Source organism: Corvus moneduloides, chromosome 2 (assembly GCF_009650955.1).
Source record: "Corvus moneduloides isolate bCorMon1 chromosome 2, bCorMon1.pri, whole genome shotgun sequence".
In the NCBI taxonomy this organism is placed as follows: domain Eukaryota; kingdom Metazoa; phylum Chordata; class Aves; order Passeriformes; family Corvidae; genus Corvus; species Corvus moneduloides.
The window spans coordinates 117,488,032-117,510,914 of NC_045477.1; the positions used below are offsets into that span (position 1 = coordinate 117,488,032).

The 22,883-nt window shown below is 38.7% G+C and overlaps 1 protein-coding gene across 20 annotated transcripts in view; it reads left to right on the forward strand.

The window, feature by feature from the left end:
• KDM6A (lysine demethylase 6A) overlaps positions 1–19,762 on the forward strand; it is a 151,929-nt gene extending 132,167 nt beyond the window's left edge. For 13 of the 20 annotated variants that reach the window (XR_004238548.1, XR_004238551.1, XR_004238550.1 and 10 more), the window contains 10 exons: positions 133–338; positions 2,787–2,851; positions 2,953–3,027; positions 4,360–4,508; positions 5,487–5,601; positions 7,197–7,384; positions 8,541–8,682; positions 14,040–14,166; positions 15,096–15,606; positions 17,503–17,579. Coding sequence is in view for 7 of the 20 variants with exons in the window: in XM_032100975.1 (XP_031956866.1) it covers positions 133–338; positions 2,787–2,851; positions 2,953–3,027; positions 4,360–4,508; positions 5,487–5,601; positions 7,197–7,384; positions 8,541–8,682; positions 14,040–14,166; positions 15,096–15,266; positions 15,528–15,584 (1,295 nt within the window). In the remaining 13 variants the exon portion in view is untranslated. Of the gene's footprint in view, positions 1–132; positions 339–2,786; positions 2,852–2,952; positions 3,028–4,359; positions 4,509–5,486; positions 5,602–7,196; positions 7,385–8,540; positions 8,683–14,039; positions 14,167–15,095; positions 15,607–17,502 lie in introns of all 20 variants that reach the window. The other 7 variants (XM_032100976.1, XM_032100979.1, XM_032100983.1 and 4 more) reach the window with 2 other exon arrangements.
• Positions 19,763–22,883: the final 3,121 nt, after the last annotated feature.

The following is a 22,883-nucleotide window of genomic DNA, read 5'->3' on the forward strand; positions in this document are numbered from 1 at the left end:
GTGGGCAGTGTTGTGAAGACTAACAGGTAAAAATGATTTTAGAGTAAACCTTTCGATAACATTCAGGCATTTTCCTGAATTCTTTTTATTCTATTTTAACCTTCATTTATTAATTTTATTGCTATTGATTAGATCTAGGACTCTTCTCTACTAAGACATTGGTAGAAGCGAATAATGAACACATAGTAGAAGTAAGGACACAACTACTGCAGCCAGCAGATGAAAACTGGGACCCCACTGGAACAAAGAAAATCTGGCGTTGTGAAAGCAGTAGATCTCATACAACAATTGCTAAATATGCACAGTACCAGGCCTCCTCATTCCAGGAGTCTTTAAGGGTAAGTTAATTGCTACTATTTGAGTTATAATTCATGGACTGCAATAATGACTCTCGAGCCAATTAATAATGGCTGTTGGAAAAAGCAGAAACTGCTAAGGAAAAAGAGACATTTTCATTAGCATGCAGAGCACAGGTAAATTTTCAAGATCTGTTTTGAATAGAGGGTAAAATAGTAAATTCTTCGTAAATGCTTAGTGTAAACTTCAGTTTAATAATGTAAAACCCACGGCTTTAAAAGTTTATAAGTTTAAGCTTTCATATTATAATGTCAAAATTCACATTAAAATACTTAGAACTCGAGGCTTTTTAAAAATTTGGATTGCTTCTAATTTCACACTTGTCTTGAAATCAGATCCCTTATTCTTCACACTGTCCTGAATTAATTTGGATGTGGCCTATTAGAAGTTTACACTAATAATTGTCTTTTGTTGGGTTCCAAACATAGCAGTTCATACTTAGTTTAGAAGTTTTTAGACTTACGTGACAGAGTGAAGTATTAGAAATAATATTTCCCCTTCCTGCCTTGGCAGGGGGGTTGGACTCCATGATCTCCAGAGGTCCCTTCCAACCCTAACTATTCTGTTACTCTGGGATTCTGTGAAATGTGATTTTATTAGTATTACTTTTTAATATTTTTTACTGAAGTAGTGAGCACATTCTTGAAACTGGCTATGGGCACTCCTTGGAGGCTTATGTTACTTGGTGTTGCAAAAAGATTGGGCTAAGGCAGAACTAAGACAAGAAGATAATTTTGACCAGTTGTTCTTTAGAAAATAGGGAAAATGTCAGTGTGGGGAATTGACTGTTACAGTTTTCACTGCCTTTACACAGAAACAGGAATGATTTCAGTAAGAAAGGACAGAGAAATTCTGAGTTAAAATTTTGGGCTTTAGAGGAAGGGATTAGAAACAAAGAAATTAATTGGTAGTTAAAGAGAACAGAAGGGAATCTAGTCATAAGGCTTTGACCTGGTACAGGATGAATAAAAAAAACCAGGAATACCACTGGGAAGCACGGGGCATGGAAATCTTTTAGAACTTGGGATTTTTCTTCCTGTGCAGTGGTAATAAATTTCAGTAGGACGTTTGCTGAAGTTTTCTAGTGCCCCTGGAGCAGTGGCATCAGTGCTGTATTCTTGTATGTCATTCCAGAGGGGCTGGAGAGCATTACATCACTGGAACATAATATATATCTATATCTGTCTATATCTCTATATAGATATAAATAGATATGTTTAAAAATGTACATAATTGATCACATACCACTGAAAGCCTCAGCTTTGGATTTGCACCACAATGTGTCCTGCAGGGTTTTCTGATTTCTTTTTTTCCCCCCACTGTTACAAACTGGTGGTAAAAATGCAATACATAAAATAATTTTTAAGAGTGATGGTTTTCATTTTCCCCCTGGAAATTAGAAAGACACTGTACATGTGTCCTTTGCCTAACGCTGCTCTGACCTGTCCTTAGGTGACTTTTCAGTGTTTAAATGAAAGCTTTATTTCTTCTTTCTATAGCCACAGTTCTCTTGGCTTGCCCTAAGTGATCTTTTTCCTTTATTCTTCTTACAGCTATTACATTGCTTTTCTAACACGTCTTGCAGCATTTGATAAATCCATCATCACTGGGTTCCTTTTTGTTTCTCTTTGTCCTTCATTCAAAGGATGAATAAGACTTTCTCAGGTACACAGGGCACTTTGAGATTTAACAACAATCCCATTCAAAGCCAGAGATCTTTGGATAGACTCCAGACAGTTCCTTCTTCCTTTTTGTCTCTTTTCTTTTTCCTTCTGTCTCCATATACTTGCCAAAATAGAAGTCTTTAGAATAGGGTTTTGAGCACAGTCTGCTAAAAAAGATAAAATTGCATCATTTAATATTGGTTGGATTTTTTCCACTAGTCATGGTCTCAGCTACTGCTAGTGCTAAAATAGCATATGACTATGAAAAATTCAAAAGATTTTATATAATCGAATTTATTAAATTAGTTTTACAAATATTAGTCATCCTAGTTTCCTGTCAGGATACCTGCTTGACTTTGAAGGGAGGTAGATGTTCTTATCTGAAAAAGTTAACAGAATTCTTTAATACTGGATTCCAGATCACCCTCATAATGGAGCAAACCAACATACTCATTTCCAACTTGAATGCAGGCCAGCAGAAATATTTAAAGTGTAGACATTTTCTGTCGTTCTGGCCTGAGTGTCATGGAATCTGCAGCCATGAAGAATTTTCTTTTCAATGCATTTGACTAACTTTTTTTTTTTTCTTCACAATGAAGAAATGTTGACACAAAGTCACAGATACGGATATTTCACAAATTGCGTCGATATCTTGAAACAAATGTATTATATCTGTGTTACCACTTCATACCTATATATTTTATATGTTCTTTTATGTGTGTGTGTGTGTATTATGTAAAAACATTTCAAAATTGCATTTTATAGGAGGAAAACGAGAAGAAGAGTCACCACAAGGACCACTCAGATAATGAATCCACATCTTCTGATAAGTAAGTGTGGTATAACTGTATTTAAATTCTGTAGCTGGTTATATGTGCGATTTTACATCTTTCCGTTCTCACATTTGCCTGATACATTTTTATATTTGCAGCTCTGGGAGGAGGAGAAGAGGACCTTTTAAAACAATCAAGTTTGGGACCAACATTGACCTGTCAGATGACAAGAAGTAAGTTGATTAGTTTCTCCTGCTCACAGTGGGATTCTACATGATGATAATCCTTCAGGAAATTCATTGTAGTATTCTCAGACATCAGTCAGTCTGTTGATAAATTCCAGTTGCACACCCCATTTCCACAATGGAGTGGTTACCTTTGGTTTTCAAACTGTTGTTACGAGTCCTCCACATGCTAAAATATCTTTTCAGACTTCTCTTTCCAGAATTTTTGTTTTTCCAGAAATGAGTTTAAACATCCATCAGAAACCATTCTTTCTAGTCCTCCTTCTCTAATCCATTGCCTTTGTTTCATTGTGAGGCTTAGAATTGTTTGCTTACTACTTTATTACTTCTGACAATACCAAGTTTTTTAGTCTTTGCATAGAAATTCTAAGATTAAAGGTTTTTTCTTTCTTGTTTGTCTGAATTTTTGTTATTCATGGGTTTTTTCATTCATACTGTCATCTGTTTCCACCTTTTCATAACTCTTGCTTCTTTATCCAGTAACAAGGTTCAAAATACGTAGCAAAGACCAGACCAGTGCTTACCTGTGGGTGAGCCATGATACCACTCAAGAGCCTCAAAAAATAAAAATTGAGTATTATTTAAACTATATATATCCTTCTGTGAGTAGATGAAGGTAGTTTAGAAAATATTAAAAATACTCTGAAAGTGGTTTTTTATGGTCCAGTAATAATTATTTGGGGTTCAATCTCTAGTTAATACATGTTTCCATCAAAGATCCAGCATGTCTAGTCTGTCAGTCCCACCAGCTGCAGTAGAAAAATTCTGGTCTACTTCAGTCATTAGAGAGGAAAAGTTTATGGTGTTTGGGCAGTAAGGACCACTTAAGATGATGACATCTTCTGTGGCAGTCACTAGAAGATCAGTGTGTACATCTGTGGATGTGATTAGAGGTTGTTACAGAATTTTAGATATTGATGCCATTTTTCTAGAAAAGAAATTCCATTTGTAGGTACAAGCTAGTTGCTAATAAACTATTCCTCTGAACAAGCCATTGGGAGAGAGACTTCAAATGAACCTAAGCATAACTAAACTGAGGCTCATAGGGAATTGGATTTTGATACTTGAAATAGTTCTTGTAGGATCCCAGAGAGATGCCAGATCTTCTGATCTGTAGTTTTCAGCTTTGGCTACAAAATTAGGTTTCCCCTCAACTAGCCTGTGAGATTTGTGATTGTATTTGGAAATATTTTAAAATTGAAAGAGTAACACAGATAACCTATGAACCTATGCTAACAACTTTCTGAGAATGTTTGTTTCCCAAACTCTTCTAAGAGTTTCAGGGGTTCACAGTTTTGTCAATTTGCTATTTTGCTGCAGGTGGAAGTTGCAACTCCATGAACTGACAAAACTTCCTGCTTTTGTACGTGTGGTATCAGCAGGAAATCTTCTAAGCCATGTTGGTCATACCATCCTGGGCATGAACACAGTGCAGCTCTACATGAAGGTTCCAGGTAGCAGGACACCAGGTGAGTATAATCTGCATGAAAAAATCAGGTTCTACTGTGGGGTGTTGGATTTAACTGCACTGCAGATTTCCTATATCTTGCAGCACGCCTAAACTTGATACATCTACATATTCAGTATTTTTATATTTCTCACTTAACTGAACTCTGCGTGCTCAAAGTGCTTGTAGTGGAAATTGCTGATTCCTGCAGTGCTAGGGAATTGCCCTGCTGACCTCTTGCATGCAATACTGGATTCTTTAAGGAGATAAAGAAGGTTGGGTTTATATATGTGGACAGTATTTGTATTTTTACATACCTTGGAAGTTTTTAGAGGCTTCCCAAGTGAGTCTGGTGCAATCATAGAAATCAGTAACTTCCACTTTCTTACATTTTTACTGTCTGAGAACAGGACTCAACTCTCTATGATGAATCATGTTGTGTTGGGGCCCTGGACTGAGACTTGAGGAATCTGGACTAAATTTCAGGGTCTGTTTTTTTCTGAAGTACAACTTCGTAAAATTCCATTAGGGATTATGACTCGGTTTTCCTGCTGTCAAAAGAAGATAAAATACTGGGCATTTCTACATGGATTTTGAAATCTCTTTCAGAAAGATTTTTGTACTCCTTGTCTTTCAGTGCCTGAAGTCACAAAATTTTGCACCTGACCAGGACTGTCAGGAGATACCATGAAACCCAAAATCTGAGCTTTTGAAGTATTTATCTCTACAGGAAGGGAATTGCTGAAATATTGGTCAGATCCCCAAGATGGGTGGTTCCAACTTTCTGTTTTCCACAAATGAACAGAAGCAGAATTCTCATGTCACTGGTAGCTTAGCTGTGTGAAGCACCTAAATAGTGTATGGAAGTGTCATATAAAATATATAAAAATACTTGAACTGTGGTGTAAGTTTTTTTAGTAGTTGTGGTTTTGCATTTCATGGCATTGTTTTGATAGAAAGGCCTTGTGTAAAGTGTGTTTACTTTTCTCTTAAATTTCAGGTCATCAAGAAAATAACAACTTTTGCTCAGTAAATATAAATATTGGTCCAGGTGACTGTGAATGGTTTGTTGTCCCTGAAAGCTATTGGGGTGTCATGAATGACTTCTGTGAAAAGTAAGCTGAACGTGCTATTTTTGTGTTTTACCAAATTTTTTGTGCCTTTCTCAGACCTGAGGGGGGAAACTACTGAGGGTGTTCTAAGGGGACATTATTTTATGGGTTTTCCATGTAGTCAGAAAAGTCTCTTCTAAAGCAGGTCAAAATGCAAAATCTAAGAGTTCATAGAAAATACCACATTTGTACAATGTACAGAAACTTGGATTGCCTATAACAAAAACAGAAAGCAGAATTCTCTTGACAGAAGCAAATACAGAGTCATTGGTATTTTGGCATGTTTTCTTGTTGCATTTAGAGGGAAAGCATAATTTGCTCAGACCTCAGGAGGCATCATGGCAGGCTTTGCTTGGACTTACGTATTTGTAACTCCCTGGAAAAGCTGAGCTGTCCTGAGCACTGGGGAACTACAGCTGTAAGATTAGGATTTCTGTGCTGTGTCTTGTGTAGAGTGGTTGCTTTAAAAACAGACAGAACAATACTTGTTTGTACATGGACACACATGAAAAAGAGGGAGCATCATTGTATTCCCTAATCATGCCAATATTCAGGCAGGAGCCTCTGAGGTTGATTGTATGGGAGAAGGTTTTTCTTACCCAGTTGAAACTGGATTAAGCTCTTGACTTCAGAACTTTTCCAGAGCTCTGCAAATTCATCTCAGTGTCTCTGTATTTTCTGCCTGTCTACTGACAGCTGTTCTTATTTCATCCACCCTTAGAAAGATAAGCCATCTCAAAAATGTAATTTCCACTGATGGAATTGCCATATCTCTGGCACAACAGGCCTTTTTACTCACATGTCACTGCTCTTCTGAGGCTGACAGAGGACCTGAGAGCTTGGTAACCTCACAGAATATCTACAGTGCTTCTGCAGAGGCACTTAATTGTCTTTGAAAACTGTGCATTGCAAATAATCTTTTCTTGGTGCAGTGTAAAAACAGTATAATATTGGGATAAGGATGGAAGAGGAGTGTGGATTTTGCATAACCAGAGGGGAAAAGTTCATAGTTAGGAAATCCATACGGATTATGGAGTTTTTCCATGCTGCTCAGGAGAGGTCAGCATTTCTTGGCTGAGAGCGCAGACCCATGGATCACAGTAAAAATGTTGCCAAGAGGTTGCTTGTTGTATGGGCAAGCTTCACATGCATGCACAGACAGTGTGAGTACATGTTCAAAACAGAAAACATCCTTGGGAGCTGGTGTGGTCTGTACAGCAGATCAGTGAGTGATGAAAGGAAACAGCATTGGGCACCAGTGCCACACTAGATCTGACCAAGGGTCTGTCTGCCTCAGCATCCATAAAATACTGGGAAACTTAAAGGAAAATAGAACTTAACTGGAAGCTCTAAACTGACTTCACATGGGCAGATGGATGGGTAGGTGTTCTAATGTATTGATGGATATGAAATGTGGAATTATGATCAGGAATTTTTGTACATGACACTTTCATTTTGACTGCTCTTTGTGGGTCACTCATTAGCTGCAGAAAACATTTATGGTGATGGTCATTTTTTACAGGCAGTTGCATTGAAGCATCTGCCACTAATGTGTCCATTGGTAAATGCTGAAGACTTCATCTTCCCTCTTGTTTCAGGAACAATATGAATTTCCTAATGGGATCTTGGTGGCCAAACTTGGAAGATTTGTATGAAGCCAATGTCCCAGTTTATAGATTTATTCAAAGACCAGGGGATTTGGTGTGGATAAATGCTGGCACTGTTCACTGGGTTCAGGCTATTGGTTGGTGCAACAACATCGCATGGAACGTTGGCCCTCTCACAGGTATGTGCGAGCAATGCCTGTGCTGAGCTGTGTGTAGGTAATATTATACTGCACATGGCACTGAACCTGCCAGTTCTTACTAACTTGTTATGCTTTACTACATAAAAAACCCCAGTGGGCTGTATTTTTAAAATATGATGTGTTGAAACTTTAAATAATTCCATTGTAAGAGGAAGAGAAAGCTGCAAAAATGCAGTCTTGGCACTTTTGCTTTGAATGGGCTTGTAAAAACAAAATGTGTATATTAATTCACTGTCTTCTTAGGCTATTTCTTAGCTTTTTCTCCCAAAATTTGTACTACATAGCAAGCTTCACTATGGCTTTCATATGAATTTAAGGACTAGTCCTCTGATATTGGTGGGACAGTTTGGCGAGAGCATCAGAAAATGCAAACAGTTGCAAAATTTAGTTCATAAAGGAGTGTTAGGTTTCTCAGACCTACTGCTCTAGAAGCCTTTAGTTTTGAACCATGGTCTTGGAGAATTTTTGTCTGTGAGTGTGGAAGGAAATTCCACAGCTAAGACAAGAGTCTCTCATGCATTTGAAGATAATGTACTTCCAAAAAAGCTTCTGTTTTCCTGAGTAGTTTAAAATGTGTCTTTATATGGTGCAATAAAGAGTGTATCTCTAGGTTTGTGTGATTGACTGATAGACCTCTCATGTTCAGTGACAGTAAATTTTGTAAAACATTTTTAAAAGAAGGGTGGAGTGAGTAGGCTGCTTAATGAAAAAGTCTGACTCACTTCTTCTCTCAAGAAGAGATTATATGCCATAGCAGTGTAAAATCATGATAAATTGTGAATAGAGTGAGATGCAGACATTTCAAATCTGGAATTTTTTTTTATCTGGAATATTTGAAAGTCTACTAATGAACCATTTTTTAAATAATGTTCCCTGTTCCACAAAGAAATGGAATACTTGCCAGTAACTTGTCTTCACAGGTATCTGTTGCTGCTCTGGTATTGCGTGTTCTTTCAGCACCATAAATACACTTTTTTTAAAAAGACATTTTAAAGAATGGAAATGCAATTGGAATGAATGGCTCATTGAAAATGAAGTTTAGCTCTAAAAGATATAAATTATTATTATAACAGAGGGATCTTGGTTGATAATTGTTCCTTAACCTAATTGCTTCTGTAACTCTGTGTTTGTGCAGCCTGTCAGTACAAGTTGGCAGTGGAACGGTACGAGTGGAATAAGCTGCAGAGCGTGAAGTCCATAGTACCCATGGTTCACCTTTCATGGAATATGGCTCGGAATATCAAGGTCTCAGATCCAAAGCTTTTTGAAATGATAAAGTAAGTTTTGTTTATTTGAGGACTTGCTGTGCCCTTTTTCTCTTCACACATAAACCAGTGGTTGATTTATAAATAATTCTTTGCAAGACTTTCCAGTTCCTGGGAACCAAACCAAAATTACTTTAGATTCTGTTTTTTGCACACAGCGTTTATAGGTATCCCTAATTTTATTATGTTTTATGTGATGTTAATTGTTGCATAGCTTTAGAATCATCTAAGTAACTTTTTAGTTAAATGTGCCATAAACTTAATTCAGCAATTTTAATTCAGAAAGAGTTGACTTTGATCACAGCAGCTGTTCAGAGTACCTATCATCACAAATAAGAAAATTAGGTCATCAATCCAAATATTAGAATTGGAATATACAGTCATTTTTACAGCCTAACTTTGTAACTTAATTCTACGTTTCTAGAACTGTAGTTAGTGTTCTCATGCTGTCATTTGGAGATCCAGTATAAATCTTTTAAATAAAGACAAGTAGGAATTTGAGTGCCTCCTTCCCTTTGCTCTTGTGAACAATGAATTGATTGATGTATAAAATGATAATTGAGTTTAGTGACATTTCTCATACGCATATTCCAAAATGCAGGAATATTCCAGGCTTCAAGCATCTGTAGTGATTTTCTTTAAAGGGTGCATCTTCAAGCAAATGTAAATCATATTGCAGCACCATACTGAGGTTGAGGAATGAATGAACATTTCAGCATATAACATAGGTTTGTCTTAAAGAAAGTGAGGGAATGAATTCCAAAGCATATTACTCATCATGAGAATCCTTTGGTAGCAACACTTTCTGCTTTGCCTGACTCTACCAAAGCATTTCTGAGCCCTTCTTAGTCTCACCAACATACTGAATCAAGAAGCATTGAATGCTTTTATTATTTGCCTTGAAATGGGCTTTAAAAGATGGGTAAGTTAATTTGTGAAAAAAAGGGCAAAGAAAAAGAGTGTCTTTTTTTCCCCCAGTAGGATTTATTGGTGACATCTGAGTGTGACACCTTTTTACAGTAGGAATTTAATTTAGGCTTGAACATCTGTTGCAGAAGGGTGGCATTGGGAAATGTTAAATTTGTAAGAACTGAGAATGTTGGAAGTTGACAACAGGGAGGTTTGTCGTCACTCTAAAGCTTGGTTATAGGGTAGTATTTGTGTGTGAATACTTTCCTAAAATCTAGGAACTGATACTTAGGGTAAAGAAAGTATTTGCTGAAGGCCTGGCAGTCCTGCCCCTTCAATTAAGCAATTAGTGCTCATATTCCCAATGCCAGCTGTCATAAAAAGGAGAAGGGAAACCAAATAGTTAGAAATGAGAAACAGAGGAAAATGCAGGAGAGTGTGGGAGGAAGCCAAAAAGTCCATTTAAAAATACCAAATCCACAGGCTTCACTTTTATCTTTATTTATGTAAAATATGAATAAAGCCCAGCAGACATCTATTGTAAAGCTCAGAGGAGTTCTGGAATGTTCTTGACAAAATACGATTTTGATATTTTGGCCACTTGCATCTTGCATTTGCCATGGTTTGGGTTTAAAAGGAGAAAAATGTGACTGAGCACAGCATCCTTCTCCAAGAGAATCACTTAAAATGTTAAGAAGAAACACAGAAGACAGAATGGTAGTTTGCTATTGTCTTGCTGGCTGACAGCAGCTCAGCTTTTTCTAGCAAGAGACTCAAATTTTAGGTGTACATCACAAATAAACAGAGGTGCTGAGGAGCACATAGAAACTTCGGGCGTGCCTGCATTCGCTTTTTCCAATCTACTGAAACCATTTCCAGTTTTCTTGGATTAAGCCACCCCCATCCAGGTCAGTTGTCAGCCAGATCTCAAGTTCCTGCTGTGGGTGCAGAGGGGAAAAGGGGGATGATCAGCTCTGGTTTGTAATGTCCAGTAGCAGCAGCCTGAGATAACTTTTTGTTGTGGTCACTCCTGTAGTTATGGAATAGCAGTTCCTAGAAATCAGTAGCACCACAGCCTGGTGTCTGACCTTGGCTTTGTAAACATACTGGGAATGCAGAAACCTTCATGAATTTCCTTCAGATAGGAAAGCAGTTGCATCATTTTCCTGTGGACTCCTTGTCTGCAGGAAAAACCATCTGGCCAGTAGCTGTTATCCACTGCACCTGGATTTTTCTGGGTACAGAATAGAGACATTTGTGTGCTACATATATGTGAGTGTATACATGTGTATAAAAATGCTGGAAAAAAATGTAATTTTTGATAGAGCTGGTTGAATTTCATCTTGGATAGCTGGCTTCATTTGTCATCAGGAAATACAAACAAGTGACACAGCTGTCATCTTTTTGCCAAGCACAGGTCTATCTAAAATAGCATGTCAAAGATACATAAAGTGTTCAGGTAGTTTGGACTTCTGTCTCTGAGGCTTCTTAGGTATCAGCATAGTACAAAAGATGAGCTCTTGGAAAAGGATAAAAACTAGCTTCTAATTCAATTTGAAAAATAAATACAAATACATCTTAGTGGGTTGTGTGAGAGTAACCACTGCAGAGGCAATAAACTAAAATTTGAGCATAGAGATAAATACTGGAAACAAGATTAGTGATGAAAAGAAATGGAGAGGCAGAAGGGAAAAAGGAATAGAAGGAAACTTTGCTTTTGGAAGAAATTTGATGCCTCGTTATATTTTTAGTTAATGTGCAGTTCAGTGCTGTCTTGCTAGATAAAAGTCAAAGAGCAAAACCTGAGACTTTCTTATGAGATGTTTTTTAAAGATTTGATTTTAACAGTAGAATTGTGAGCAGGAACACAGCAGAAAAAATGATTTAAAACTTGGCTGATTTAAAACTTGGCTGAGGGAGGACAACCCTCAAGAAAAGAAAAATTAACTGCAAATCTCTTAGATGGAAGCCAGAAGGACTTTTATAAATGCATCTGAGGAAGAGAAGAATTTTAGAGGTAGAGCGAACATAGTAATAAAGGCTTAAAAATTTAATTCCAAAGTAACTGAAATACTAAGTTCTATTACAGAAATAGTTTCAGAAATGTAAAAGAACGTGACTTGGGAGAAATTATTTTGCACAAAATCATGAAGCTAGGTGAAATACTTTTCAGTATCAGGGAAGATTTATTACTGGAAGGTACAAAGAGGTCAGTTCTGCATTTCCTTTGGGATGGTCTCCACACTTTTGAAAGGTTTTACTGAGTATCTAAATATTCAAATGGGTTTATCACTGCCCTTCTAGAATAAATCAGGATTATGTCCATTTTTAAATCCTCTTCTGTTAAATATTCTAATTTGACTGGACATGATTTACTCATATCTTTATGCCATACCTGCAGAGAATATGAGAGGGGAATGGTCTAGATTTTCTTCCAACTGAATTCTCGCTGTACAAGAATAAAAACAGGCCTGCAATACTAAAAGCTGACCCCACTGAACTTGCACACTGTCACTTTGCTGGGCACCTTTTTGGCTTTCTTAAGGCTTCCCAAACTTCAGGAAATTCTGTTGTGTTTCCACAGTGATAGTTTGTATCCTTTCTCCCATCCTTAAACACGTGAAATAGTTAACATTTACATTTTCTAGTGCCATTTTACAAGGACCTGAATTTTATCCAAGGAGGGCGAGTTCACCTTCAAGCTGTTGTGTTCTGCTTTGTTTGCAAATTTGGCAAGCATTGCAATAGTGTTATAAGTGGGTTACATTCTGGGCAGTTCTTTTTCACAACTGTAACAATAGAAAATACTTTGAAAATAACACTTTGAAAAGACTTTGGAAGTCAGGAGTGGAGAACAATGGTGGCAAGTGTGCAGGTGTGCTTCCTGTTGCTCTTTGGGATGCCCAAAGATTTTTCCAGGTAACAGCAGAAGAGAAGAATAGTAGCTTTTAAGTTTATTTGAAACCAGGCTGTACTGCATAAATGCATGCTTTTCCAAAGTTACTGAGCTTGTCAGGAGCACAATAACCCAACACTCGAGTGAATTAATACTTAATCTATCACCTGTGGTTGGCCTTAACATCATAACTCACATTCACATCAAACTTGAAAAGTGTTGAAGGAGTTACAGCTTAATGAGCTGTATAATTTTCTTGAAATTTGGTATATGAAAATAAGATGTTTCACAGAGAAACACACTTCAGTTTTGTGTTATCCTTACAGTGAGGGTGTTAGTGAAGCCATAGTGAAGCCATTGTTTTTAGTGAAGATGAACAGTATGAGTGTAAAACAAGAGGAGAGTGTTTCAAAATCCTGAGATTCTGTTAACTACTTGGAAACTCATAAAAGAAATGTGGTGGGTTTTTTTAAATTGAGAATATATGTGTTACATGTTTCAGGCTTTAAAATTGGAAATGGATCAAGTTGAAAACATTTGATAAGAACTCTTGAGCACTTTGTTTCCTGTCCAATGTTTGTTTTCACCCTTAATTTTTTTCAATTTTCCTTCTGCGTCTAATGAGCATGTAATGTAACCACCCTGTGGAGGAGAAAATTAAAGGCTGCAAAGGCTGCAGCTCAAATAAATAGGATAGCTGAGAGCTAAAATTATTGTAAATAACATTGTAATTTAGAAATCTGGTGACCTATTTTGCCTGCTTTTTTTGAAGAACATATGTAGCTTATAAAATGCTAGAAAACAAGTTACATTTTCTTGTAAGGAAGAGAACTGTATAAAATTATGACAATAAAATTATTTAATTTTTTTTGCCTTTACAGGGGGTATGACAGGGAATTTTGGATTTTAATTTGACATTTGAACAGTTCTTTTCTTCAGTCATAAAATAAGTTTTAGAATTACTTTTTGTGTTGATTTTTTTTTCCTAATACCAGCCTGCCTGGTTTTTTTTCCTTTTGCATGGGAAAAGATACATGTTCATAGATTCTATTTCCACTTTGTGGAAAGTGATTCCTGGCAGAACTTGGAGTTTCAGAAAACTTGGGATAATAAAGCTTAGTAGTGCTGAGGAAGTAACAGGGGTTTTAGGATGTTAAAAGTCCTTTGGATCAGGCTATAGTCACACAGAATGTAAACAGCTATGTTGAACTTGGCAGTTCAAGCTGACTTTTTGCTGACAAATTTATGGTTCAGAATAAAATACATGGATTGCTTTTGAAAACACATTGTTCATTGTGCTTAAAAGAGCATTCATGTGTTTCAGTCAAAAATGAAAGGCACAGCCTGTTTGCAGGGCATGGGGCAGTCCTGAAAGAGATCCATGAGCACAAGGTCTGACTTCTCCCTAAGCCATGAGTCCAGTGATTCCTTCTAGGCAGCTGTTCTTGAAATCCCAGAGGAAGAGCAAGGTCCAAGTACAGGGTCTTGGAAGAAACTGAAGCCTGCTTGAGTCTTGTTCTACAGTTGAATGTTGAACTGAACACACAACTGCTTTTGGTTGCAGGTACTGCCTGTTAAGAACTCTCAAACAGTGTCAGACACTGAGGGAAGCTCTGATTGCTGCAGGAAAGGAGATTGTCTGGCACGGACGAGCAAAGGACGAGCCAGCTCATTACTGTAGCATTTGTGAGGTCAGTAAAAATGTGTTGAGCTCATCTACTCCTGTAGTACTTATTTAAATTTTTCCCTGTCTTTTGTTGTTGATGATGTTTAAAGTTTTCTTTTAAGCTGCAGCATCTGCTCTGTGCTGTAAGCACATCTTTGTGATGCAGCACTGCCTTCCAGGAGCTCACCCAGATGTTTTTCTAGACAGGCTGTGTTTTGCTGAAGGGTCTCTCACAGTAGTTCCACAACATTGTTTTTCACTAGGTCGATTTTCAATTCTCAGTTATTATAAAATGTTGTTATCCCTTCCTGCATAAAATTTGATCTGCTGAGCTTCATTTTAAAGGTGTATCTGTCTTCATTTCAGAAGTCAACAACACACCCAGAAGAGAGAGAATTTAAGTCCTTTTTTTCTGCAGAACATACCTTTTTGCTGAAATTTTTAATTTTATTTCCCGTGAACAGTTGCTTTAAACTATTGGATAATAGTTTTCATGAAGCTTAAAAGAAAGTAACATTTTCCTACCCCCTGAAAATCAGTTTTCCTCTGACAGAGCCTCTTGGGCAGGATGAGCATGTGTGGTTCAGTAGTAAGGAAATAAATAACAAACTTCTTCAGCAGACAGTAAGAAGGAATAATAGGTATAATTGTTTTAAATCCCCACCTTACTGAGTAACCCTTCTTCAGCAAATGAATCCTGCTTTGTCAATATTGACACAAAGCTTTCCCATGGCGCTGTTCATGCAGACATCCTAAGTGTAATATTAGTGGTTTTACACTGTTTCACTTCTTTGCCCGAGCCTTAGGAGAATAGATTCTTCCTGAACAAATCTAATTTTTCTCTTTGCATGCACAGGGTAAGGTTGTAAATCGGGAAGAAAATGCAGTTTTCATGGTTTTAACTTTTGTAAAAATGAAATTGTAACGCTTGGTTTTCTGTTTCCTGTCTAATAGGTGGAAGTCTTTGATCTGCTTTTTGTCACTAGTGAGAGCAATTCTCGAAAGACCTATGTTGTACATTGCCAAGACTGTGCACGAAAGATAAGCACGAACCTGGAAAACTTTGTGGTGCTAGAACAGTACAAAATGGAGGACTTGATGCAAGTCTATGATCAATTTACATTAGTAAGTCAAATTAATAAGTGGGTGCATAAATACATTATTTGTAAAGCAGTTGTAGACTGTCTTGGTGCTCCGTTGTATGAGTGCCGTGGACTTTCTGATTCAAGTGGAGGTTTGGGTTGTATGTGATATTTGCAGAACAAAACCTGAAGAGTCAGAATTGTGTGAAATACTACAGTAACTTACTGCAGAACATAACCACTGAGTTTTCAGGAAAAGTATGATGTTACAATTCATAAAGTTGTGGCTTTAAAAATCCAATAGAGATCACCTGAAGACCATAACTGGATCAGATGGAGATGGGAAGAATCAGGACAGTGAAGCTTGGAGAAACTAGCACCAGGTTCAAGAGCATCTCTAATACATTGGTTGTGGTATGAAGTCAGTATAGCAGCAGAGCATCCTATGCACTCAGACCCTTCCTTCCCCTTCCCCACCCATCCCCTCCCAAATCAGCACTGTCCTTCTGCTTAGCAAGTGGATGCTCTCAAACAGTTCTGTCTCTTGGCTTGGGGCCTCCTTTGCATTTCAATTTAAAGCAAAAAGCCTCTTTGCCATTATAGCTCTGTGCTATATATGCCAGCCTCCTGCTTTGAACTGTGTCAGCACAACTGTCCTAACATTTCACCCAGGTTTCATTGTTCCAGGCAAAGATGGCTTTTTTTTGTAACCACGATGAAAGCGATGCTGGATGTATTTATAAGCCTTGGCTTTCTGTCGAAGGAGACAAACACTGGACTAAGTGTTATGGGAATTTCATGTTGAATTTAATACGACAGCCCAGTAAGGGCTGTGCCTTTTGATTCATTTCCAGGTGCTGCAGAAAACGTGTATTTAGTTATTTCATGTATTGGTAGCATGCCAAGTTGTGACCTTCTGAGTTAAGGCCTCGAGGTTCAGCAGTTAGAGGCTGGTGAGAGTGTGGGACCATATCCTCTGAATTTAATTCTCTTCATTAGTTCCACAGAGCCTGGGTTGGTTGAACTTCAGTTCACACTTCTAGGAGGTCACTGTCATTATAGTCTGTGAAATGCTGCAATTTCAAAGTGATGGTCTGTTATAGAAAAGCATATAAATAAACACCTGTTCTCAGAAACTTCATCCAGTTGAGTGGAAATGGGGAAGAATGTTTCTGTATGGAGATGAGAGGGAGGGAGGGGTATTTTGTTGTCTGTGCTTATACATAATATAGGTAACAGTGATGATACTGTCCCTAGAACAAGGGTTCTCAGCCTGTGAGTAGCTCCTTTCCCCTCCAAAACCTGAGGCTGGGGCCCTGAAGGACATTGATAATTGTTCTTGTATGAAATTGGTGTGCCATTCATTTCTTTTCAAGGGGATACAGATGCAATTGGGAAGAGTCACCTAAAAGTGACCTCTCTCAGGTGTAAGAGGAGGGTCAAGGTTTGTTGTAAATCACAGGATGAAGATAATCTCAACTGGCAAAGGTGCAATAGGCCAAAGAGAGACTGGGGTGAAGTACCAGGAGCAAACACAGGGATCAACCAGCATTAGAGTTCCATAGCTGGGTACTCTGGTATGATCTAAAGTGTCTGTAAAGACTGTGAGCAGCTTCTTGAAGGGGTTCCACTAATTAGCAGGAAAAGAGGAGGAAATGCCATCAAAGACTCAGTACTTTGATGGAATGCCACAAAGTGCAATGCTGGGAAGCAGTTAGGTGTCTTCTAGACCTTGTCTCCTGAGGGCAGGCAGGAACAAGACACCTCACTCTTGAGGCACTTTGTCCCCAGTCTGAGATCCTTTCCACAGATACCTTAACCTCAGGGGGGTATGTTACTGTTCAGGTAGAGGGGAGGAGGGAAAATGAAGCCCACAAGGGCTTTGGAGAGCCACAAATGGACCATCTCCCCATTGGTAAACAGGTTGAGAATCCCTGTTTTAGAGTGTATAAAGATATATCTATACTGAGCCACATGCAGCTCTTTGCTGCCACAGTGGGACTTGTAGTGGCTGCTCACATCATATTAACACAGACATCCCCACAGCTTACTCCAGTCTGCAGTACAGGCAAAATCTTAATGCAGAGTGTTCATAAAATACACGTTGTATTTGAGTAAGGTGGAAAAAAATGCCAGTATTCACTCAAAACAGTCCTGAAGTGTAAAAAGAATAGTGTGTGTGACTTTAAACTCTCATGGTTACGGTTTGTGCAGGTCTTGGTTAAACACGAGAGTTTTACACCGTTGTAGAAAAGGTAATTTAATGTTTTCTCTTTCAGGCTCCTCCATTGCCATCCTCCTCATCTTGACATTTTTTCATGGACATTAAATGAAAACTTTTCTGATATTCAGGAAGTGACCCAGTTCTGCACCACTGATTTTTGTAGCTATCCCGTAAGGCTGCTGGCTGAAAGCTGTGTCTATGCAACCTTCCAAGTGCGGAGTGTCAACCAACTGGACAGGAGAGAGCACTGCCTCCTACTCCAGAACTCAAAACAAATAAAGCTCATCCAGCTGTACTTCAAAAAAATAATTCCATGTTTTGTATATATCTGACAAAACTGGCAACATTATACAGACTACTGACTTGAAGACCACCTCTTTTGTATTTCTCTGTTTCTGGGCTGATGAGTTGGTTTCATCCATTTTTCCCCCTTCAGAATTTCCCTTGGAAAAAGTACTAGCTTAGCTGGTCATTTCTTTGTAAGGTAGTTAGAAATTTTAAGTCTTTCTTTGGGCAACTTTTTTTTTTCTTTTTTTTTTTCTTTTTTTTTTTTTTTTAATGTGAAGAGTTAGGTGATATAAATTTTTTTACTGCTTTTATGTTTTTCTGTCTTGTTTTGAAACCATGACGGTTACACTTTTGGTTCCTAAATAAAATTTAAAACAATTAACAGCCAAGTCACAAAGATAAATGGGTTGCACATAGACTAAGGAATAAACTTCAGATTTGTGATTTTTGTTTCTAATCTTGATGTAAATTTACACTATTTATAAATACATATTTATTGCTTGAAAATATTTGTGAATGGAATGCTGTTATTTTTTCCAGATTACCTGCCATTGAAATTTTAAGGAGTTCTGTAATTTCAAACACTACTCCTATTACATTTTCTATATGTAAATAAAACTGCTTAGCATTGTACAGAAACTTTTATTAAAATTGTTTAATGTTTAAAGTTTTTCTATTGTTTGAGTTTTAAAAAGATTTTATGTACAGTGCCCAGTTTTTGTTCTTTTTTGAATCTGATTATATATATTTTATATATACTCTTGTGCTTGTGTATATATATAATATATATAGAAACTCGAATATAAATATGTGTATAAAGATTTAGAGACTAAATTTTTCTCGTTTTAAGTTTTACATCTATGGTAGATTTGAGGTGTCTACTGTAAAGTATTGCTTACAAAAGTATGATTATTTTTAAAGAAATATATGGTATGTATCCTCAAGACATAGAATGACCTTCAAACTGGTTTATTGTTAAATTGCACTTTTTGCAATAACAGACCAATAAATAGTTGCTGCCAAAATGTAGTAGTAGAAAATAAGTAACGGCTAAATTTTAAAGCTCTTCAAGAAAATACCAACTTTGACAGGAAGTTTGGCACTAGTTTTAGAGGAGAAATGAAGAAGATTGAGTTTTGGTGGGGATGTTCTCTAGATTTCAACCAAATTGCAACTTATATATTACAATATGTTCTATTAACGATTTTAAAAGTTAAGACGGAACCATCTTGGCGTCATTGTTGACCCCAAAAAAAGGACGTTGTTTTGTGGTATTCTATTGTATTTTCACATATTTTGTAATACGAATTCACTGGTAAATTTTTGAAGCACTAGGTTTATTTAGGACAAGTTTATAATATATCATTGTAACAGTTTGCAGTTTTAATGATGGTATTTATTTTAAGTTGCTCCTTTCTCATTAGCTTCTTGAAAACGCATTAAATCTAAATTTCAAAATTGATAGCTTTCTTATCGATCAGAGTTGACTGATGCAGAAGGTTCTGCATCGAACAATTTCTCATAATTTCTCATTAGTGGGGTATGTTAGTGATTGCATTGTTAAATTTTTTGTAATCAATGTGAAGTGTTACAGGCACAGAGCATGTGGATAGTTCCTTTTGAAGAAAAAGAATCGCCTCTTATGTTGTAGCTTCAAACGAAGGGTGTTTTAATGAAGAATCAGCACAGTTTATCTAATGCTGTTACAACAGTTTAACCACAGTTACAGCTGACTTTCTTGCTAGTTCCTATAGCACTTGGACAAAAGGGTGTAGAGATTAAAGAAAAGCGTAACAAAATGCTCTTGCCAGCAAAATTATCAACTAGCAGTTAGGAAGCCAGTATTTGCAGTTCTGTAAAGATGTCTCAGCTCTTGATAACAAACTCTACAAATCATAACTTTTTTTTTACTTATGTATTTTATGCAGTCATAAATATTGTAATCTTGACAAACCATGCTGCAGCTGAAAAGCTACTCCTTTAAAGTAGTCTTAAACCCAAATAAAAGCAAGATACACTTACCTCAACTAATGGTAAACAAAAGGTCCTCATTTCTCAGTGCTGTAAAAGAACATTGCTAATTAGGGAAAGAGCTACTGTGCAGTAGTCAAAAGAGCTTTGTACCTTTCCTCCCCTTTGGAAAAGAGGATATGGCATTATCAAGGAAGAATATTCATATTTTGCCAATGAGCAAGTAGACCAAATCAGTAGAGCATCAGGCAACGTGCTCATGCTTTTGGGAAGGTGGTGTCATGAATTTGAATTGCTGCAGGGCTTTAATATTTTGCAGTTTCCATATTTCTTAATCATACTCTGCTCCCAGGTGATGGACAGTTCGGATCTATAAGCCGCTATGATACAGAATGCTTTTGTTTCATTTTATTAAAAAAGCACAAGTTAATATTTTATCAGTTGTACTTCTTAAGAAGCACTTCTGCTGCTTCAGTTAGGGAGCACATGATGCCAAGTGAAGCATTTGTAATCTCTTGAGTTTTCCAAGCATTAGGAATTGGGCAGGGCGGGGGGAGGCTGGAGTCTGGAGCTGAAGGGAGGGAACTGGCTCACTTTCCAAGGAATCTTGGCCTTGGGGCCTTTAAGCTCCATAGCTGAGCCCTACTGCAGGTGGTTTCTGATTTGCTTGTGGCTACAAATTGTAGTAGCAGGCAGATGAAAGATCAAAATGTGAAAGGATGAAAATGGCCAAAGATGTGGCATTTGTTGCAGGAATTTTCAAAAAGTTACAGGCTGATAGAAAAATTATACTGTTAGGGGATGGATAAAACCAGAGATAAAAATGGGTTTTTAAAAAAATAGTAAAAAGTTGAATTACAGATAAGAAGGAATTAGAAATAGCAACATTTGCTACTGAGCTGCGGATCTGAGAGCTGTCCTGGAGGAGCTTGACAAAAAGTGATCCCTTAAATGGGGAGAATAAATAGTTGTGTGTTTCTGAGCATAATTAAGTCCTTCCATAAATATACTCAACAGAGCATTTGATTTTAGAGCTTTCCTCCAGATACATAACTTGGGAGCAGTTCATCCTTGCTTTTTTGGAGAAGTCCTAGCAGTGGTTACAGTTTAGAAGTAGTGATGTTGGTATCTATATACGAAATATTTAGATGAAAGTCACTAGAAAGTGAGAAGTATCTACTGACAGGAAATCCCAAAGCTTCCTGAATTTGTGTGGCAGATAACTTGTTGATCCTAAATCCAAAGTACCCTGAATCTGTGCCTTTCTAGGTGGAAGAAGGACTTTCCAAGTAGCATTAAAAGGATGATGCTTTGCTTAAATGAGCACAGCTTATCAAAGGTGGGCCAGGCTTGGGAACTCCACAGCTGGTGATTTCTTGGCCACAAATAGATTTATTGGTTAGGAGAAGGAAAATGCAAGGGTTCAACCAAGACCACAGGGAAGAGGGTACTCATCCTTGGTTGCTGCCCTGATCCTGAGAAGGGGTTCAAATGTGTTATTCAGTGCAAGGGTTAGGAGGGAGTAGGATGTTTAAGCCTGAGCTTCCCTAGGTCAGAACCATTTTGTGTGGGGCCAGAGCACAGAGCCATGATGGGGCCAGCAGATGAGTGTGGTAGGAAAGCTTCCTGCAAGAAGGACTTGTCCATAAGAAGGACTTGGAACTGTTGGAGCAGGTTCGGAGAAGGGCCAGGAGTTGACGAGGAGGACTGGAGCACCTCCCCTGTGGAGACAGGCTGGGAAAGTTGTGGCTGTTCAACTGGAGAAGGGAAGGTGGTGTGGAGACCTCAGAGCACCTTCCAGTGTCTGAAGGGGCTGCAGGGAAGCTGGAAAGGAACTGTAGTGACAGGACAAGGGGTAGTGGGTGTAAATTAAAAGGGGGGAAATGCAGCTTAGAATTAGGAAGAAATTCTTCCCTGTGAGGGTGGTGAGGCTCTGGCACAGGATGCCCAGAGAAGCTGTGAATGCCCCATCCCTGGCAGTGTTCAAGGCCAGGTTGGGTAAAGGCCTTTAGGTTCCTGGTCTGACAGGGGGGTGTCCCTGCCCATGGCTGGGTGTTGGGACTAAATGAGCTCTAAAGTCTGTTTTAACCTCTTAATAAATACGATTCTGTGATCTTCCATGGCTGCTTTAGCCAGTGTGGGAAGAGGCAAAGGAATCGCTCCAGCTAAGAGTGCATGGAGGAAAGGCTGATGAATGTGAGGATTTACCTCGAGGACGGGTCAAAAGCCAACCAGTGCTGCCTGTTGCCATTGTGCTGGTGCTGAGAGTGGAGGAAGGAGGCGTGCAGGTGATGCCCAGACAAGTTCAAGTGGAAAAGGAAGCTGAAGCTCAACCCCGGGCAAGCTCAGTGTGGGGCTGCTGCCCAAGGGCCCCATGGAGGAGGGCACAGGGTGCCAGGGACAAGGCTGCCAGCAAGGCAACAGTGTGAGCATGGGAAGGGCACAGGACAGCCTCATTCCAGGAAAACAACGGCATTCCTCCAAAAAGAGGGGAGAGCAGGACATTTGGGAGAGGTGGAACGTGACATTTTCTTTGCGGTGCCAGACACTCCCAAGCAAAGCTGAAAATGGAGGAGAGGGAGAGCAGCTGCTGGGCAGAGCCCCCGTGGTGACAGGGTACATGGGGAGGGGGTGCAGCACGGCTGTGTGTCTGGGTTAGGAACACAGGGACTGTCCCTGAGCCCCACAGGATCCGTCCCTTGTCACCACAGGTGGGAAGAACTGTGCTGTCAGCTGCTGTGCCCAGGAGGAGCAGTGCTGGCCTCTCCCACTGCAGTAAGGGAAGGGAGAAGGGATGAGCTGTAGAGGTGAGGGGTGAGGTGCATATATCCTTATTTACTTTGGGAAGCCATAAAAACATACTGAAGGGTTGGAAGATGGGAAGAGGCACCTCACAGTGACAGCAGCAGGCAGGGCTCAGCTCCCAGCCTCACTAGGGCAGCAGTGTTGGTGTTTTACAGGTCACTGCCAGTTCCAGCTGCCAGGGGCCTTGTTAAAGGGTTAAAATGCCATTGCTGCTGCCCCTGCCTGGGGAACAGTGGGGCCGTGGGCACACATAGCAGTCGGGATGCTTGTGGAGCTGGGATGGAAATGGGTTTATCGTTGGAGCCCTCTGCCTCCCTCCTGTCCTTCCCCTGAGCTCCTGACAGGCAGTGGGTATTCTCCCACAGAAGGCAG